This window comes from Octopus sinensis, linkage group LG6, assembly GCF_006345805.1.
Source record: "Octopus sinensis linkage group LG6, ASM634580v1, whole genome shotgun sequence".
In the NCBI taxonomy this organism is placed as follows: domain Eukaryota; kingdom Metazoa; phylum Mollusca; class Cephalopoda; order Octopoda; family Octopodidae; genus Octopus; species Octopus sinensis.
The window spans coordinates 89,254,786-89,270,249 of NC_043002.1; the positions used below are offsets into that span (position 1 = coordinate 89,254,786).

The 15,464-nt window shown below is 36.2% G+C and overlaps 1 protein-coding gene across 1 annotated transcript; it reads left to right on the top strand.

Moving 5' to 3' along the window:
* Positions 1-1,244: 1,244 nt before the first annotated feature.
* LOC115213294 (trans-L-3-hydroxyproline dehydratase-like) lies at positions 1,245-14,187 on the top strand. Its single transcript, XM_036504144.1, has 6 exons — positions 1,245-1,920; positions 6,156-6,316; positions 9,196-9,348; positions 12,400-12,542; positions 13,650-13,914; positions 13,950-14,187. Exons 1-5 carry the CDS (start codon positions 1,577-1,579, stop codon positions 13,911-13,913), a joined length of 1,065 nt encoding a protein of 354 aa, XP_036360037.1. The 5' UTR covers positions 1,245-1,576; the 3' UTR covers position 13,914; positions 13,950-14,187.
* Positions 14,188-15,464: the final 1,277 nt, after the last annotated feature.

Genomic DNA, 15,464 nt, shown 5'->3' on the forward strand with positions numbered 1-15,464 from the left:
ACGTTCCCATGCCGGGAATCGAACCCGGGCCGCCTGGGTGAAAGCCAAATAAAGTCATTGTTGAAGCCTATTCGACGCGAAGTCGTGATTGGTCAGATTTCGTTGATCACGAATTGTGATATTGGTTGAGTGGGGAATATTCCCGCACCATAACTCCCCTGTCAGTGAAATTCTCGGATACGATAAATTGAGCGAAATAATAAGTGCAGCAAATGCAGATGTGAAGTGTATACAATAAGAAAAGATGAATACAAGACTAAAAATGTTAGTTAAATTGCTGAGTACTATCAGATGTTTTCGTGGAAAACGCTGTCTTGTGCATGAAGACCTGTACAAGCTTATGTTGAAGAAGTTCGCAAAACCAGGAATGTGAAAAATAAAAACAAAACAAAAATAAATGTGTAAGGTCAGTGTAATATTGACAGAATCCTTTTTTCTTTTTTAACGTACGGTACTGCACAAGCCGAGAAGGCCAGTACACTCGCCGACCCGATCGCGTTATCATCAACGAAACAGACGTGGGGGTATTAGTTGAAGAATGTGTTGGTAGTATGGAGTTGATATTTCAAACTCAAGGTGAGCCTTTTTTAGGCGGTCGATGCTGACCGGGTCTTTTCTATCCAGGACAAAATACTTTGGAGCTCTGCTGAGAACTTTGCCGATAGTTGTTGTTGACAAACAACGGCAGTAATTTTATTGAGCTGAATACACGTCATTGATTGGTTGAATCTACCGAAATACGACAACTTTAACACGAAATAACTTCGTAAATATAAACTTTTCTCAAAAACGTTAAGAGTAAAAGATATTTTATATGACATATTCTACCAGTATACGAAGTTTGAAAGTGTTTAGTTACAGAAAATTATTTTCTAAATCTGCCGATCAAAAGGTAAAGATCCCAGATTCGTATTCCCCGTAGCCGAAAAGTGTGGGGTTGTATGGGGAAAAAATGTTTTTTAAGGGTAGTTTGGCGGCGGGGGGGGAGTCTTGCCCCTACTACCACCACCAGTTACGCTAGTGCTAAGAATGGATATTGGTGGGTATGAGTCTTTTGTCAAATGTAATTCTGGAAAATTGAAGAGACAAATGTACCTTATCTTGGCTAACACATTTTGCCCCAACTAAACTTTGTCTTTTTTTATGCTCGAAGAGAACGGTGATAATTTTCTGACATAGTGTTCAGATTATCTTCTTATGTTTCTAATGCAGTTAGAGCAGATCATTTGCTTAGCTGATATAGGTTTTGTGTGGTTGTGAACATTTGTAAAAAAAAGAAAAGTACATTTTTTCTCAAAGTCAAGTAAGTAATAAAAACTCCCCGCCTTAATTAATTTCTGGAATGCGAAGAAAGGCGCGATAGTAAGAAGTGCTTGACGAAAATTGAGAGCGAGAGAAAAGATACATATGATCAAGATATCTTATCGTATATCACAAATAGGGCAGCTACAGAATTACCTGTACCTTCGAAATCCTGATAACTGAAATTTACAGAGCTAGCTTAAACGATACGGTCGATACTTCAACCTAGAAAGTAACAAGTAACTCTATAACCAGTATATAACACGAAAAGAAAATGACAGAACCGATGAATAAGAAGCAAATTTCTGAAAATCAAACTATAGATAGTAACACCAAAATTACAACTACTGAAATGCACACTGCAGGGGAACCCCTAAGGATTATAGAAACTGGTTTTCCACCAGTGGAAGGGGAAAACATTTTAGATAAAATGAAATATGCTAAACGGCATCTTGACGCTTACCGAAAGTTTTTAATGTATGAACCTCGAGGACATTTTGATATGTACGGTGCCATTTTGGTCAAACCTAACGTTCCCTCGGCCGATATTGGAGTTTTGTTTATGCACAATGAAGGTTTCAGTACAATGTGTGGACATGCGGTGATTGCATTAGGAAGGTAAGGATGAATTTTTGAAAAACTCGAAATGTATTCTCTAAATTTAAACTGAGCAAATGAAATTTTAAAAATAACCACATTAGCTTTTTAGAGTAATAACTGAATAACACTATTATTTTACGTTAGTACCTGGAGGAGGTTAAATTTTACCTCACACAAATTAATTTGTTAATTAACACAGGTCACTGGCAATACCTAGGTGTCATATCAAATTCGACAGAAAATTGTCATGTGGGAGGATTAGCTACTATTTCTAACATTCCTGATTACGAAGTCTTTCTGATTGGTTCATGCATACATAAAAGAGAAAGATGTGGTTTTAGGGAGAATTGGTTGCTATTTCTAGCATGTCTACATACGATAGTAATGTTATTGTTGCAATGATTTTCGTCGTCATCTTCATACACCTAACTTTGGTATCGGAACTAGCGCCCTGAAACAACTCAAACTTTTTCTAAATAATATTTAAAATTGAATATCTTCAATTTTCTGTGTCCGAACTTGCAGTACGTAACCGGCCCTTCAGAATTCACGTGGAATCAGAGATTCGATGAAGATTTCTTTTTCAATTTTGGGGACCCATTTGCGACGGTCCCAATTATCGTTACAGAAATAGCGGTTTTAAACATGAAGAAACCCATTCACTTACACGTAAGAATTTTGGACCAATGCTCGCCTACAACAAGGGGCATATGCTAAATTTTCAACAATGGTAACGTGTCTTCTATCCCGAGTCAACCCTTTATCTTTTACAATTTCATTTTGTAACTATAATTTCATCCATTGCTAGAATGTTAGGTCTGCAAGAAGAAATTTGAGAGGATCAACAGAAACAAGAGATAATTTCTAAAGAAGAAAAATGGTTTTGGAGCGGAGATATATTACTTTTTCTCTGCTGTCGTATTTTGATATCGAAATTTGGCGGACCGGCGAGGGTTAGGGTTGATAAATCATAGATTTTCAAAAAAAAATTTTTTTTTAAATAGCATAAATAAGTTTATGCTATTAATGTGGAGAAACATACTGAAAACGTCAAAACTTAGTGAGAAAGAAACGAGAGAGGTGGTCATGGGATATGGTAGAAACAACAACTAAATCTCCCTTAAATCACTTTTTCGTCTGAAAATATTTACCAATTTTTTTTTCTTCCCGAAAAGGCTTTTCCTATAGTTTTTAAGTGCGTAGTGCCCACAAAATCGGCCTGTAGATGGGTGGGTTTGAGGGAGGTAAACCCATTGTTTTGAAATTTTTTTTTTTTAGTTAAAACGATGCTGTCCCCTCATCGTTTCCAAAGGCACTTGGAAAACAATCTGAAAAATCCTCGTCAAAACGGAGAAATTCCAACTTATGTGGGCAACCTATTCCTGACGTCCGCCAATTCTCTTTCACTGTGTTACGTGTAAGGCTACATGCACTATTACGGCACTATAGCCCTGAAATTAGTTTGTTGACAAGACAGCGACACATCGACTTATAGTAAAGTAGACGAACAAATTCTAAAAGAAATTCTTCAGTAAACACAAGACAGAGGCATATCAATTCAACCATTTCACTCACTTTGTCTAACCACTGTCTCTCCCCATTTGATCGTACAATCTACTGAAATAGCAGCTAAATGCCCATCAGAACCACAACATGCAGCCTTAAATAATTTAGGACAGAGGCAGAATAATGGGAATCGTTTCTATATTCCGAGTAGAAATAAGCTTGTGATTTACTTGAACATCGTTTTGAAAGTAAATATATGCAGTCTAATTTATTTCCATTTTCATTAACTAATTTTTCTTGGTGATCCAGCAACACAGTATATACATTAAAGCATCCAAACCAACATAATCCAATTCCGACCAACATACCCAGCAACTTGGTAACAAAGTGGGGGAAAAACGACAAAAACAAAAACGTACACGCAAATAGATTACAATTTTAACTATTACTAGCAGTATTGCTTGGCGTTGCCCGGGTTTGTTTCGACCCGTTAGAATTGGAATTTTTGAAAAGTAAAAATTTTGCATTATGTAGCTTGTTATTTCATTCTTCTGGTTGAAATACACCGAAAATTGTTGACAAATCAGTCAAAAAATCGTAAACAATAGGGATTTTCATAGAAAATAAGCACCTTTTTGATGTAAATAATTTTTGGTGTTAATATGGTCCGATTTGAATTTTTCTTCTACGGAAGGAAGAGCAAACCTTCTTTTATCATACTGTCAATTTTGGTCAACTTGCGCCGCAGGGTCTCGCAGGAGATAGTGTTAGTTGAAGGCTACCAAACTTGCCATACACAGACAACTTCAGCTTTATATATATATAGAGAGATATATCAACTGTATGTTCAATTAATTAATATCTTATACACACACGCACAATATCGAACACACATACACAAGGTATGTTTGTGTTTTGCCAGTTCATGGGTAGGCTGCGATTTATAGGCATAAGAAAATATCTCCTTGCCTCTTACGCCTATAAATCACAGTCTACCAGGGGAAGGGATGGTGGCTAAATTGTTTGGTCTTACAAAGCTCAATGATGACCTCCTCTCCATAGGAGTTGGGTGCACTCTGCAATGGCTCACAGTGAAAGTGTGTGTATCCTCGATTTCAAACTGCCTGTCTGCCGAATTCAGCAAGAGGTGGGTACAAAGCTTAGGTTGTGGGGTTGCTGCTCATGCCACTAGAGCTTCCACCAACTTGCCTTCTGAGATCCCTAAAATCATCCTCATCCTAGATCTCAGGAATGCCTTCAATTTTATCAGTCAGGATATCATCCTCCATGCAATAGGGAAGAATACCCCACAGCTCTACCACTTTGCTTGGCAAGATTAACGAGATCCCTCCTATCTCTCCTTTGGGGACCATCTCATTCCATCTGCCTCAGGAGTCCAACAAGGTAACCCACTCAGACCTGCTCTATTTGCACTGGGTATTGATGACGTTACCAAGATGGGAGCTGACCTGAATTTGATGATGCTTTTTGGGGCGCTCTCCTGATAAGGTCTGTGTAACCTTGAGGACTGATTGAGGGACTTGGTCGGGGTGCTTAGCATCAACAATTCCAAATGCTAGTTCTTCAACCATCCAGTTTCACTTCAGCAGACTGTAAACCTGTTTACAGATCCCTTCCCCTCTGTGGTTCTGTGTGGTGATTTCTTGGAACCCCAATTACTGACAGAGCTTTCAAGTCCATCTATCCAAGATGGCTAGCCTTGAGCAGCTATTAAAAAAACTTGAGGTAACTGAGTCCACCAAGGTTTTTTTTTAATACTTGGAAATTGTCAATTCCTAAGCCATTGTATCTTCTCAGAGTTAGTTCCTTTTATATATTCTCATTGTCTCTCCAATGCTTTGACCACCTAATCTTCAGGGAACTTGAATGCTTGGTCAATGTCAGACTTTCTCTAGTGTCCCACATCCAGGTTGCTTTGCTCAAACGTTTTGGGAGTCTAGGTTTGCGTAAGTGCTTGTCTCTGTCTCTTCCATTTTCTTTCCTCTATCCATGCCTGCTCTCCTTTGGTAGGCAACATCCTCTTCTTTCCAATAGCAAGATGGATGAAGCTCTACAACAGTGGAGAGCACTGGGTTTGTTAGTTCCTGATATAGCTGAGGATAGATGGAAGCAGAGAGTATGAGACAATCTGTGCTCAGGTACTACTTTCAACTCTCTCTTTGATCAATCTAATCAATTTTCAAGATGTTGTCTTCTCTCTGCAAGTGCAAAATTCCCAAGGGCCTGGGTTGATACCCTGCCTGTGGCCAACACTGGTGGTTTATTCTGTCTGGATGAAGTTCCGCATCTCCATTGCACTCAGTAGGAGCTGACGTCTGTGGGGGACTGAGAAGTTGGTGCACTAGGCCCCTTGACTCCACCGGCCTTTATGGTTTGTTTTGCAGCCTAAATGCTGGTCATTACACTGAGCTAAATTTAATCATTAAGCAGGCCCTGGCTTGGGTTAATATCCCCTCAGTTCTAGAGCCAGTGGAATTATTCAGAAGTGATGAGAAGAGACCAGATGGTTTTACTCTTTGTCCTTGGGTAAGAGATAGGTGCCTCATCTGAGACACCACAGTCTGTGCTTCCTTTGCTCCCTCTCACATCCTGGATGTTGTGGTAAATGGGAGGGTCACTTCTTCCGTAGCCAAATGGTACAATTCAATCAATCTGCACCAATTCTATCTTTTAACCTTTTGTAATCATAGTAATAAAACTAATTACTATTTTTTTCTTTCCAAAAGATATGCTGTTGATAAAGGTTATGTGAAAACAATAACTTGTCCAGAAACTCAAGTTAATATCCAGTGTCCATGTGGTTTAGTAAAAACCTATGTTTCCTACAATAATGGTCGGTCTGCAGCTGTTCGATTCCACAGTGTTCCAGCTTTTATACATTCTAGAGGTAAGGACAATTATTATAACATCATTCATTCAGCAACCATGATGAGACATACATCCCCGTACATTTTGTGTCATTGGTTTCTGTAGATCTTATGACAACTGTGTTAATATTTTATTTGTTTGTTTAATTTTTTTTCTCAAACATCAGGGATAAAAAGTCATATCTGTTTCATAGAAAGATTATATTGCATTAATAGACTGGTTGGATTATACATCAGCAGCCATTGAATAAAGTAAAAATCTTTTAATCCTTGACATGTAAAAAGATAAGCAGAAGGTTGAATAAAAATTGTGAGGAAAATAATAAAGAAATTGACCAAATAATTTATTTTGATCAAATCAATAACTATATCAAATCAATAGCTATATAACAAATCAATAACAATACAATAAATAGTATAGAATAATATAGTTATTGATCAAATCAATAACTATATTCTTTCTTTCTTTGTTTTTGCTTGTCTATAAAGTATCTTAGATTTTGTCCAGTTTCGTATCAACATATCTTTCTCTAAACAATCTATTTAGGTATACATCACATAAATATGGACACAACATTGTCAAATGTTAAAAAAGTTTGCTTAATAATCACAAGATTCTGTGTTCAATCTCAGCATGATGTCTTGGGCAAATGTCTTTTAACCATTTTCCTCAGACCAACCTAAACATTGTGACTGGAAACTAAGTAGACAGAAATTCATTGGTTGGACTGTACCAGGAATTCACACAGTTATACTGATTCTACTTGAAAATTACATTAAGAGGACACATGTCTGTGGAATACTCAGCCACTTCACACTAATTCAGTGATCAGGTAGCTTATCAGGTATCGAACTATTGAATGCTCATCATTAAAACTGACAAGCATTTATTTACTTTTAATCTTAAATAATAACAATTGATATATTTGTTTAACTCTTTAGCATATCTAACCGAAATAATCTTCCTGTTTTATCTTCAAACTGTTCAGATCCAGCCTTTCGCACATACTCTACAATATTATTCTAAAAATAAACAATCGTGTCATTGAACTCTCAAAGTTACAAGGAAAAGCATGACCAATTCACATCAATGTAAATAGATAAGCATTACATTTGACAGAGAAATCTGATTGCTAAAGGGTTAAAATAATTTACCTATACAAATTATAAGTCATTATATTAGGATTCTGCCAAAAGTAATGGAAAAATAACCATAGCATTTTATTAAGTGGCATAGGTTTCCAAATTGCACAAAAGTTGGTAGAGTAACTTTTCCTCTGTAATAACTCTTTTTCCTGTTCCTCTTCATTGCAGGCAAATAATGAACTCCAAGCAGAAGAAACTTGCAATCAATGAGTTCTTGACGAAAGGGTAGGGGTGCAAGTTATCCTACATTCACAGAAGGCTACAGGTTTTTAATGAAGTAGACTCCATTGACAAGAGCAATGAGTACAGATAGATGAAGAAGTTTAAAGGAGGAGAAACCAGCATCAAAGACAAACCTATTTCTTTACTACCCACAAGGGGCTAAACAAAGACAGACAAATGGATTAAGTCGATTATATTGAACCCAGTGCGTAACTGGTACTTAATTTATCGACCCCGAAAGGATGAAAGGCAAAGTCGACCTCGGCGGAATTTGAACTCAGAACGTAAAGGCAGACAAAATACCACAAAGCATTTCGCCCGGCGTGCTAACGATTCTGCCAGCTTGCCGCCTTAAAGACAAACCATGCAATAGAAGACCTTCAACTGTGATCACTGACACAAATGGAGGAATTGATTCGCATAGACAGATGAGTCACAATCTTACTCCACAACTAGACTGGTTACAAGGTATTGCAGGAGATGTTAGAAGACTTTTAGCGTCAGAAAATAGTATGCAAAACGGGTACACCAGCAGTCGATACCTGATTTGAAGGAGTAAAGAGTCAAAGTCTACTATGATCTGTTGGAAGTATTTGAAGGCAATGAAGACACATTTTTTCTTTTTTTACCAAAATTGTAATATGGAATGAAAGTTGGGCATATCTGTATGGTCTGGAAATGAAGGCTCAGTTCATGGAATGATGTCATCTCTTCTGTAGGGCCTAAGAAATTCAAGAATCATCAATCAGCATAGAAAATCACAATGAGAGCTTTTTTGGAATAAGAACATCATTATTCTCCTTGATTATCAGGAATGTGGTTATACTGTGAACAATGAGCAGTGCATTGAGACACTCAAAAACCTTTAAAATCCATTTGGAAGAACAGACGGAACAAGAATCTGGAATGAGTGACCACACACAAATCAACATCACAAATCAAATTGGGCTGGTCTATGGTTCCCCTTCCAATGTACAGCCCAGATTTGGTGCCCTCCAATTTCCATCTGCTCAGTCCAATAAAAAACAGTCTTCAGGGACAATGACTTGATGACAACAGTTAAGGTAAAGTGACTGTGAAGAAGTAAGATACAATAAATAGGACTTGTGAGTTAGATCCAAGAATGGCACAAATACATTGTTTATGCTGGAGATTGAGTAGTACTCTTGCATAGAGGAAGAGTTACTCTAGCAAAATATTCAGTTTGAATGACTTATGTCAGTTAAAAGTGATGCTCACTTTTGCATTATATTCCATACATTCCTTGTTGCATCTGCTATTTTATATAAGGCTGTTTATCACCCATCTTTGGGTTATTTGGATGAAAGAACTACAGTACCTAACTCATCTAGAATATGTGGATTGATTGTAATTTTAGTATCATAATTAGATATTTTTCTTTTACAAACTTGTTAACTAACTTTTCAAAATCTTTCATATTTTCTGCTCTCATTGTAAACATATTCTTGTGTCATATTTAAAATCTGCTGCCAGAAAATTTAATGTTACAATTTTAGAATTTGCATTTTAGATATCCAGGTAGATGTGCCTAAATTTGGAACCATTACTTTGGATGTCAGCTATGGTGGAGCATTTTATGCAATACTACCTGCTAGTCATCTTGGATTAGATCTACACAAATCAAAGTTTCGTGAACTTGTATCAGCAGCTACCTGTATAACTGGTAAGAAAAATTAATGCAATTAAAAAAAACATCTTAAAACCTTTATCTTATATGGGTTTTCAAGTTGGTTTGAAAATTTTGATTTCTCTAGATATTTTGTACATACTAAATATTCAGTTATTTATGCTAAAATCCATGAGTATTTTAAAGAAATATCCAGGAAACATCTATTTCAGTCTCATAGTATTGTAGTCCACTTTTGTTGTTTTCTAATTCTGTTTTTCATGGTTGTGGGGTTAACAAGACACAGACATATAGCTATGTGATAAAGAAAATTGCTTTTCAACCACATGATTTTGGGTTCTGTTCCACTGCATGGCACCTTTCACAAGTGTCATCTCTTATAGTCTCAAACTGACCATTTCCTCATAATAGATGTTTAGTTGAAAGAAACTGTATGGAAGCCTGTTTTGTGTCTAGATAGATAAAATATGTGAGCGTTATCTCTGTTCATCTTTGCACTGACATGGTTTCAACAGTGGTGACATGGTTATGACTTCCATGGACAAAACTGCCAGCTGCAGTTCAATGTGCAAATACATGAAATAACGTATCTTACTTGAAAAACATAGGATGACATCAGGAAAGGCATCAAGTCATAGAATACCAGCATGAGAAAAAAGAAATGATATGAAAATGATAAGGATGATGATGTGCATGTGTGCTTATGTTTACTAGTGTGAAAACCAGTGATGTGTCAAAAAGGTAACATTTGGTAAATATATCAATGCAATAAGTACAAGCCCCCACAAAGTACTGGAGTTTAATATGACTAACAAAAAAAGTACCATTTGACTTACCCTGCCCTTGAAATTGCTAGCCTTCTGCCAAAACTTTTGAAAGTGGTACACTAACAAGACAGCAGTCCAAAGACTGAAACTAGTCTAAGAATAGGATATGTTTTTATATGACCTATGTATAACATTAGTGGGTCTGATTAGTTTGAAACATGTCTGCATTGGTCACTATCAGACTGTCTTATATGTCCACATTTTATTTTTAACTAATTTAACTTTTGCTGCTGTTTTCCCTACATTTTTTGACAGAATTAATAATCAAATTAATGGTTCTTCTGTCATTACTACAGATATAATTTTAATTAATCAAAATATCTTTGCTCACTACCTTATTACAAGAATTAATTTAACCCTCCCGCTATAGTCCTTGTTCTTATCAGGACTAAACTATAAACTATTAGAACTCAAGAATGAGGGAAATGAAAATTAACTTTATTTCAAATTAGTATAGATTGCAACATGATTACTCTGACCCATCATATAACAAATATTGTAGTAGAGTTAATTACAAATATCCACAAGAACCACAAGTATATGCTGAACGCCAAGCCAAATCAGATGTTGTATTTTGGAAACCTCTGCACCCTAATACAGTACAAAAACCACTTAATTACATTGTTGTTAGAAAATTACTATTTTTAAATCTCACAATGAGAGATATTCAGCAACAGTACTTTGGAGTAAAGATTGTTTGCCAACATAACATAGTAGTCCTAGTTTAGGATGAATATTGCTGTAATTTAGCCCCAGGAGACATCGTCTCCAGCTGGCTATATTTTTGAACTAGCACCCACAGTCAGCTCAAAACAATATCTGTGTATTGCGATGAAGAAAATAACCCAGAAATCGCAATACACCGATATTGTTTTGAGCTGAGTGGGAGTGCTAGTTTCCCTTGTTCGAAAATATAAGGACACAGATCATGTCGTATAGCCAGCTGGAGACGATGCCTCCTGGGGCTAAATTACAGCTACATTCATCCTAATTTAAGACATATATTATTTATTAAAAGCTTCAGTAAAGACTAATAACAGATCTTCTTCACATAGTTTTCATAAACAAGTTGATTTAGTTAATCTTTTATCTTCTGCTTGCTTCAGTCATTAGACTGTGGCCATGCTGGGGCACTACTTTGAATTTTTAGTCAAACGTATTGACCCTAGTACTTATTTTTTTTTTTTGCTAAGCCTGGTACTTATTCTATTGGTCTCATTTACCAAACTGCTAAGATACAGGAACACAAACACTGGATGTCAAGTAGTGATGGAGGAGGAGGCAAAGACTCATAAATACACACACACATACGATGGGCTTCTTTCAGTTTCTGTCTACCAAATCCACTCACAAGGGATTTTAGTTAGCCTGAGGTTATAGTAGAAGACATGCAGTGGGACTGAACCCAGAATCATGTGGTTGAGAAGCAAGCTTCTTATCACACAGCCATGTTGCTCATGTTCAAACTAAAGACTGTATTTCATTTATATGAATTAGATTGGTCTGTCTGCCATAAAATTAACTATAAAAAAGAATGAAACATAGCATTCCATATGTATATGTGGAGGCACATGGCCTAGTGGTTAGAGCAGCGGACTTGCGGTCGAGGGATCGCGGGTTCGAATCTCAGACCAGGCGATGTGTGTGTTTATGAGCGAATCACCTAAGCTCCACGCGGCTCCGGCAGAAGGTAATGGCGAAACTTCTGCTGATTCTTTCGCCACAACTTTCTCTCACTCTTTCTTCCTGCATCTTGCAGCTCACCTGCGACGGACCGGTGTCCCGTCCAGGTGGGGAACCTATATGCCAAGAAACTGGGAAACCGGCCCTTATGAGCCAGGCATGGCTCGAGAAGGAACAAACAATTCCATATGTATGAAAAGTGACTTGACTTTCTTTGAGGTGCAAAAGTGTAGGAGCACCAAATATTTTATGAAGAATTTTCTTTGAGACAAGCTGAATCTTTTATATGTTTGGGTTTCAGATAAATTCTAGAAGTAAAACAAGTCAAAGATAATGAACCTACTTACTATAGCTGTTTGTATAATTATTCTAAGTAAATCAGTTCAGTTTTCTACTCTGTACTCCAGATGTCAGTAATTAACCTTTATGCCATTGCTGGAGAAAATTTAAATATTGTTTTATTTTTCAGCTGGTTGGCTAATGTATATAGATAAATTCTTGAACAGGAAACATATCATTTACATTTTCTTTATAAAATAAATTAACTGTTTTAATCTTTCAAATGTTCTAATTGTAGAGACTGTGAAACAAGAAGAAATAATTCATCCTGAAAGTCCAGCTCTCAGTTTTCTCTACGGAACCATTCTTACAGATGATATGATACCAGAGAAAAATGGAGAAATAAAGACAGCAAACATCTGTGTTTTTGCTGATGGAGAGGTAAGGTTAATATTTATTACAGTTATTTTTTTAATTTTACACAATTTTCTTTCCTTGAATATTTCCCTTAAGCTATTAAACTCAGGCAATTTGAAAACAAATCATTACCTGAGACAAGATTTCATTTTGTTCTAATATTTGTGTCTCAGAAATAAAGCTGAACCATTAACAAAACCATTGCAATTTTTCATTACTGAAATTTGTAACCTAAACACCAATCTTTACATCATTACTGGCAAAAAAAAAATTCTGTCACTCTGCTTTCACATTTGTTTAACTGCTAATCTCTGTGGCTACAAAAACCTGATATATTCTTAAATAGTTCCATAGAACTTTGGGTATTTTGATCACAATTCAATACTTTTTAATGTTGATTTATGAATTGGGTATTATGGTTGCAAGAACTTGTAGCATGTGTAATGGAGAAGTTGCAACAGAACATGGCAACAAGTACAAACTGAGTCTTAACAAGACTACCCGGCCTCTTATTCTAACTTACAACAAGTTTTACTGTATTTGCAGGAAATGAGGCTTCTTGGAGGAATCAAATGCATAAAGTTAGTACTTTAATTTCCTGATGGAAGGCAGTAGCTATCTATTATAGAACAAACCAATCATTTGTTTAGAGTTGCATAGTACAAGTATTAATATCTTTGGTGCTAACATTTTGTTAGCACCAAAGTGTTTAGGCATAAGCAAAATTTAGGTTAGTTAAAATATGTTTGTGACATAGTTCAGCTGCTAAAAGGCTGCTAAATACTGCAGTCACCATAGAGAAAATATTTCTCTTATGGTAAAAGGTGTGAAAACACATCTAACTTTACAATACACAAAGTTTATGTTTATCAGTGGTTCTGTAAAGTTAAGCACATGACACAGCTCTTACTTATTAATGGTTAACTTCAAAATCATTACCGAAGTTCTTAGTTCATGAATTTGAGTTCTACCCTAAATGTTATATTGTGTCTCTAAGCAAAATACTTTATTCTACTTCCATAATTCTCTATATTCAATCAAGAAGTCATTTTTTTGTTATAGTAATTATTTAACGTAGTTTTCATAGGAAAATTAATGTATTTTATCGCAAAATTCCTTTTGCTTTTTTAGGTGGATCGCTCACCCACAGGTTCAGGTGTTACAGCTCGCATTGCTTTGATGCTTGGCAAAGGCCAGATAAAAATGAATGAAAAAGTTTCTTTTATAAGTTCAACAACACAAGGAGAATTTACAGGATGTCCTATTGAGGCAGTTAATATTGGAGATCAGGCAGCAGTTTGTGTTGAAGTAGCTGGAGAAGCATTCTACTGTGGACAAAGCACTTTCATTTATGAAAAGGGAGATGCATTGGGAAAAGGGTTTCTACTTCATTAATTATTTTTTATGAAGATTCACTATTTCTACAAAAACCAAATATCTGTAATTCCATTTGTATTAAATCAAATTAATTATAATAAATACCTGAATTCATTAATGAGTTTTAAAAAAAATAAATCATAAATAATATTTTCATCTGAAGAAAAATCTAACATGGAGCAAAAAATAAATTCTTTCCTATAATTCAATGTTGCTGAAATTCTTTTTCAAAACCACTTACGGTGGATTAATAATTTAATATGTTAGGTAAATATTACAAAAGTTAACAGAAGATTTTGTGGATGGGGTTGGAGCTACAAATATTTCGAAATCAATCAAAATCAATGGAAATTGTAGTTGTGATACCAGTGCCGGTGGCATGTAAGAGAACCATCCAAACGTGGCCGTTGCCAGCCTCTGGCACCTGTGCCGGTGGCACGTAAAAAGCACCCACTACACTCACGGAGTGGTTGGCGTTAGGAAGGGCATCCAGCTGTAGAAACACTGCCAGATCAGACTGGGCCTGGTGCAGCCTTCTGGCTTCCCAGACCCCAGTTGAACCGCCCAACCCATGCTAGCATGGAAAGCGGACGTTAAACGATGATGATGATGATGTTAAGAATAATTAAATGTAATTATTGTGAATTGAAATAAAACAATTAGTTTTTGAAATACGCTAAAATAATTATATGTTAATCAATTTCCAACTCTCCATACAAACTTTTTTTTAAGCATCCTGAATATTTGTTTCTCTTTTCCATTTGATTTTCTTCTATTTTTATCTATTGATAAAGTCGTATGTCCTGATGGTTAAGCTGGTCAACTCATAATCACAAATTCCTGGACCAGCCAAATACTTTATTTCATATTGCTCCAGTTTACTCAGCTGAAAATGAGTACCAGCATGAGTACCAACCAGTTACTAAAGCAGCCATCTCTCCCTCCAGCTGTTACATTCTCAGCATCCTACAAGACGGAAGATGCCTATGAGGGTGTCTATGCCTGTTTGTGTCTAGAGACACCTACCTAAAATTACACAGGTCTGCAAAATGGAACTTTTGAAAATTGTTATGATAATTTTAAGTTACTTTATATTCAGTTATGAATTAGAAGCAGTGCTAGAGTTGCAAACAGTACCAACTGCACATATTCACTATATGAGTATTGCTTGTTCACCAGTATACTGCAGTTTAGCATGATGGGGATGACTCCCTCAAAGCACTGTGTGTTAATACACCTGAAAGTCATAGACAGTTGAGACAACTCACCTCTAATCCCATTCAGGAGTGATGGATACCAATATTTCATTTTTGTGGCTTATCAACATCACACAACTGAATCGAACCATACAAACAGTATAAAAGCCATTTGCTGATATGCCCCTACAGTACAGGAAACTTGCTATGCAAATATCAGAAGCCCCCACCATCCTATGGCAAAGCTTTTACAAACTGCTTCTTGAGGCCGTTTTATATGTAGAGCATGCAAAACAACCCTTTTTAGGTCAACCAAACTTTTTCAAAGGATTTTCTTTGTTCCTAGTGTAAATATATCTCTAATTGGTCAATC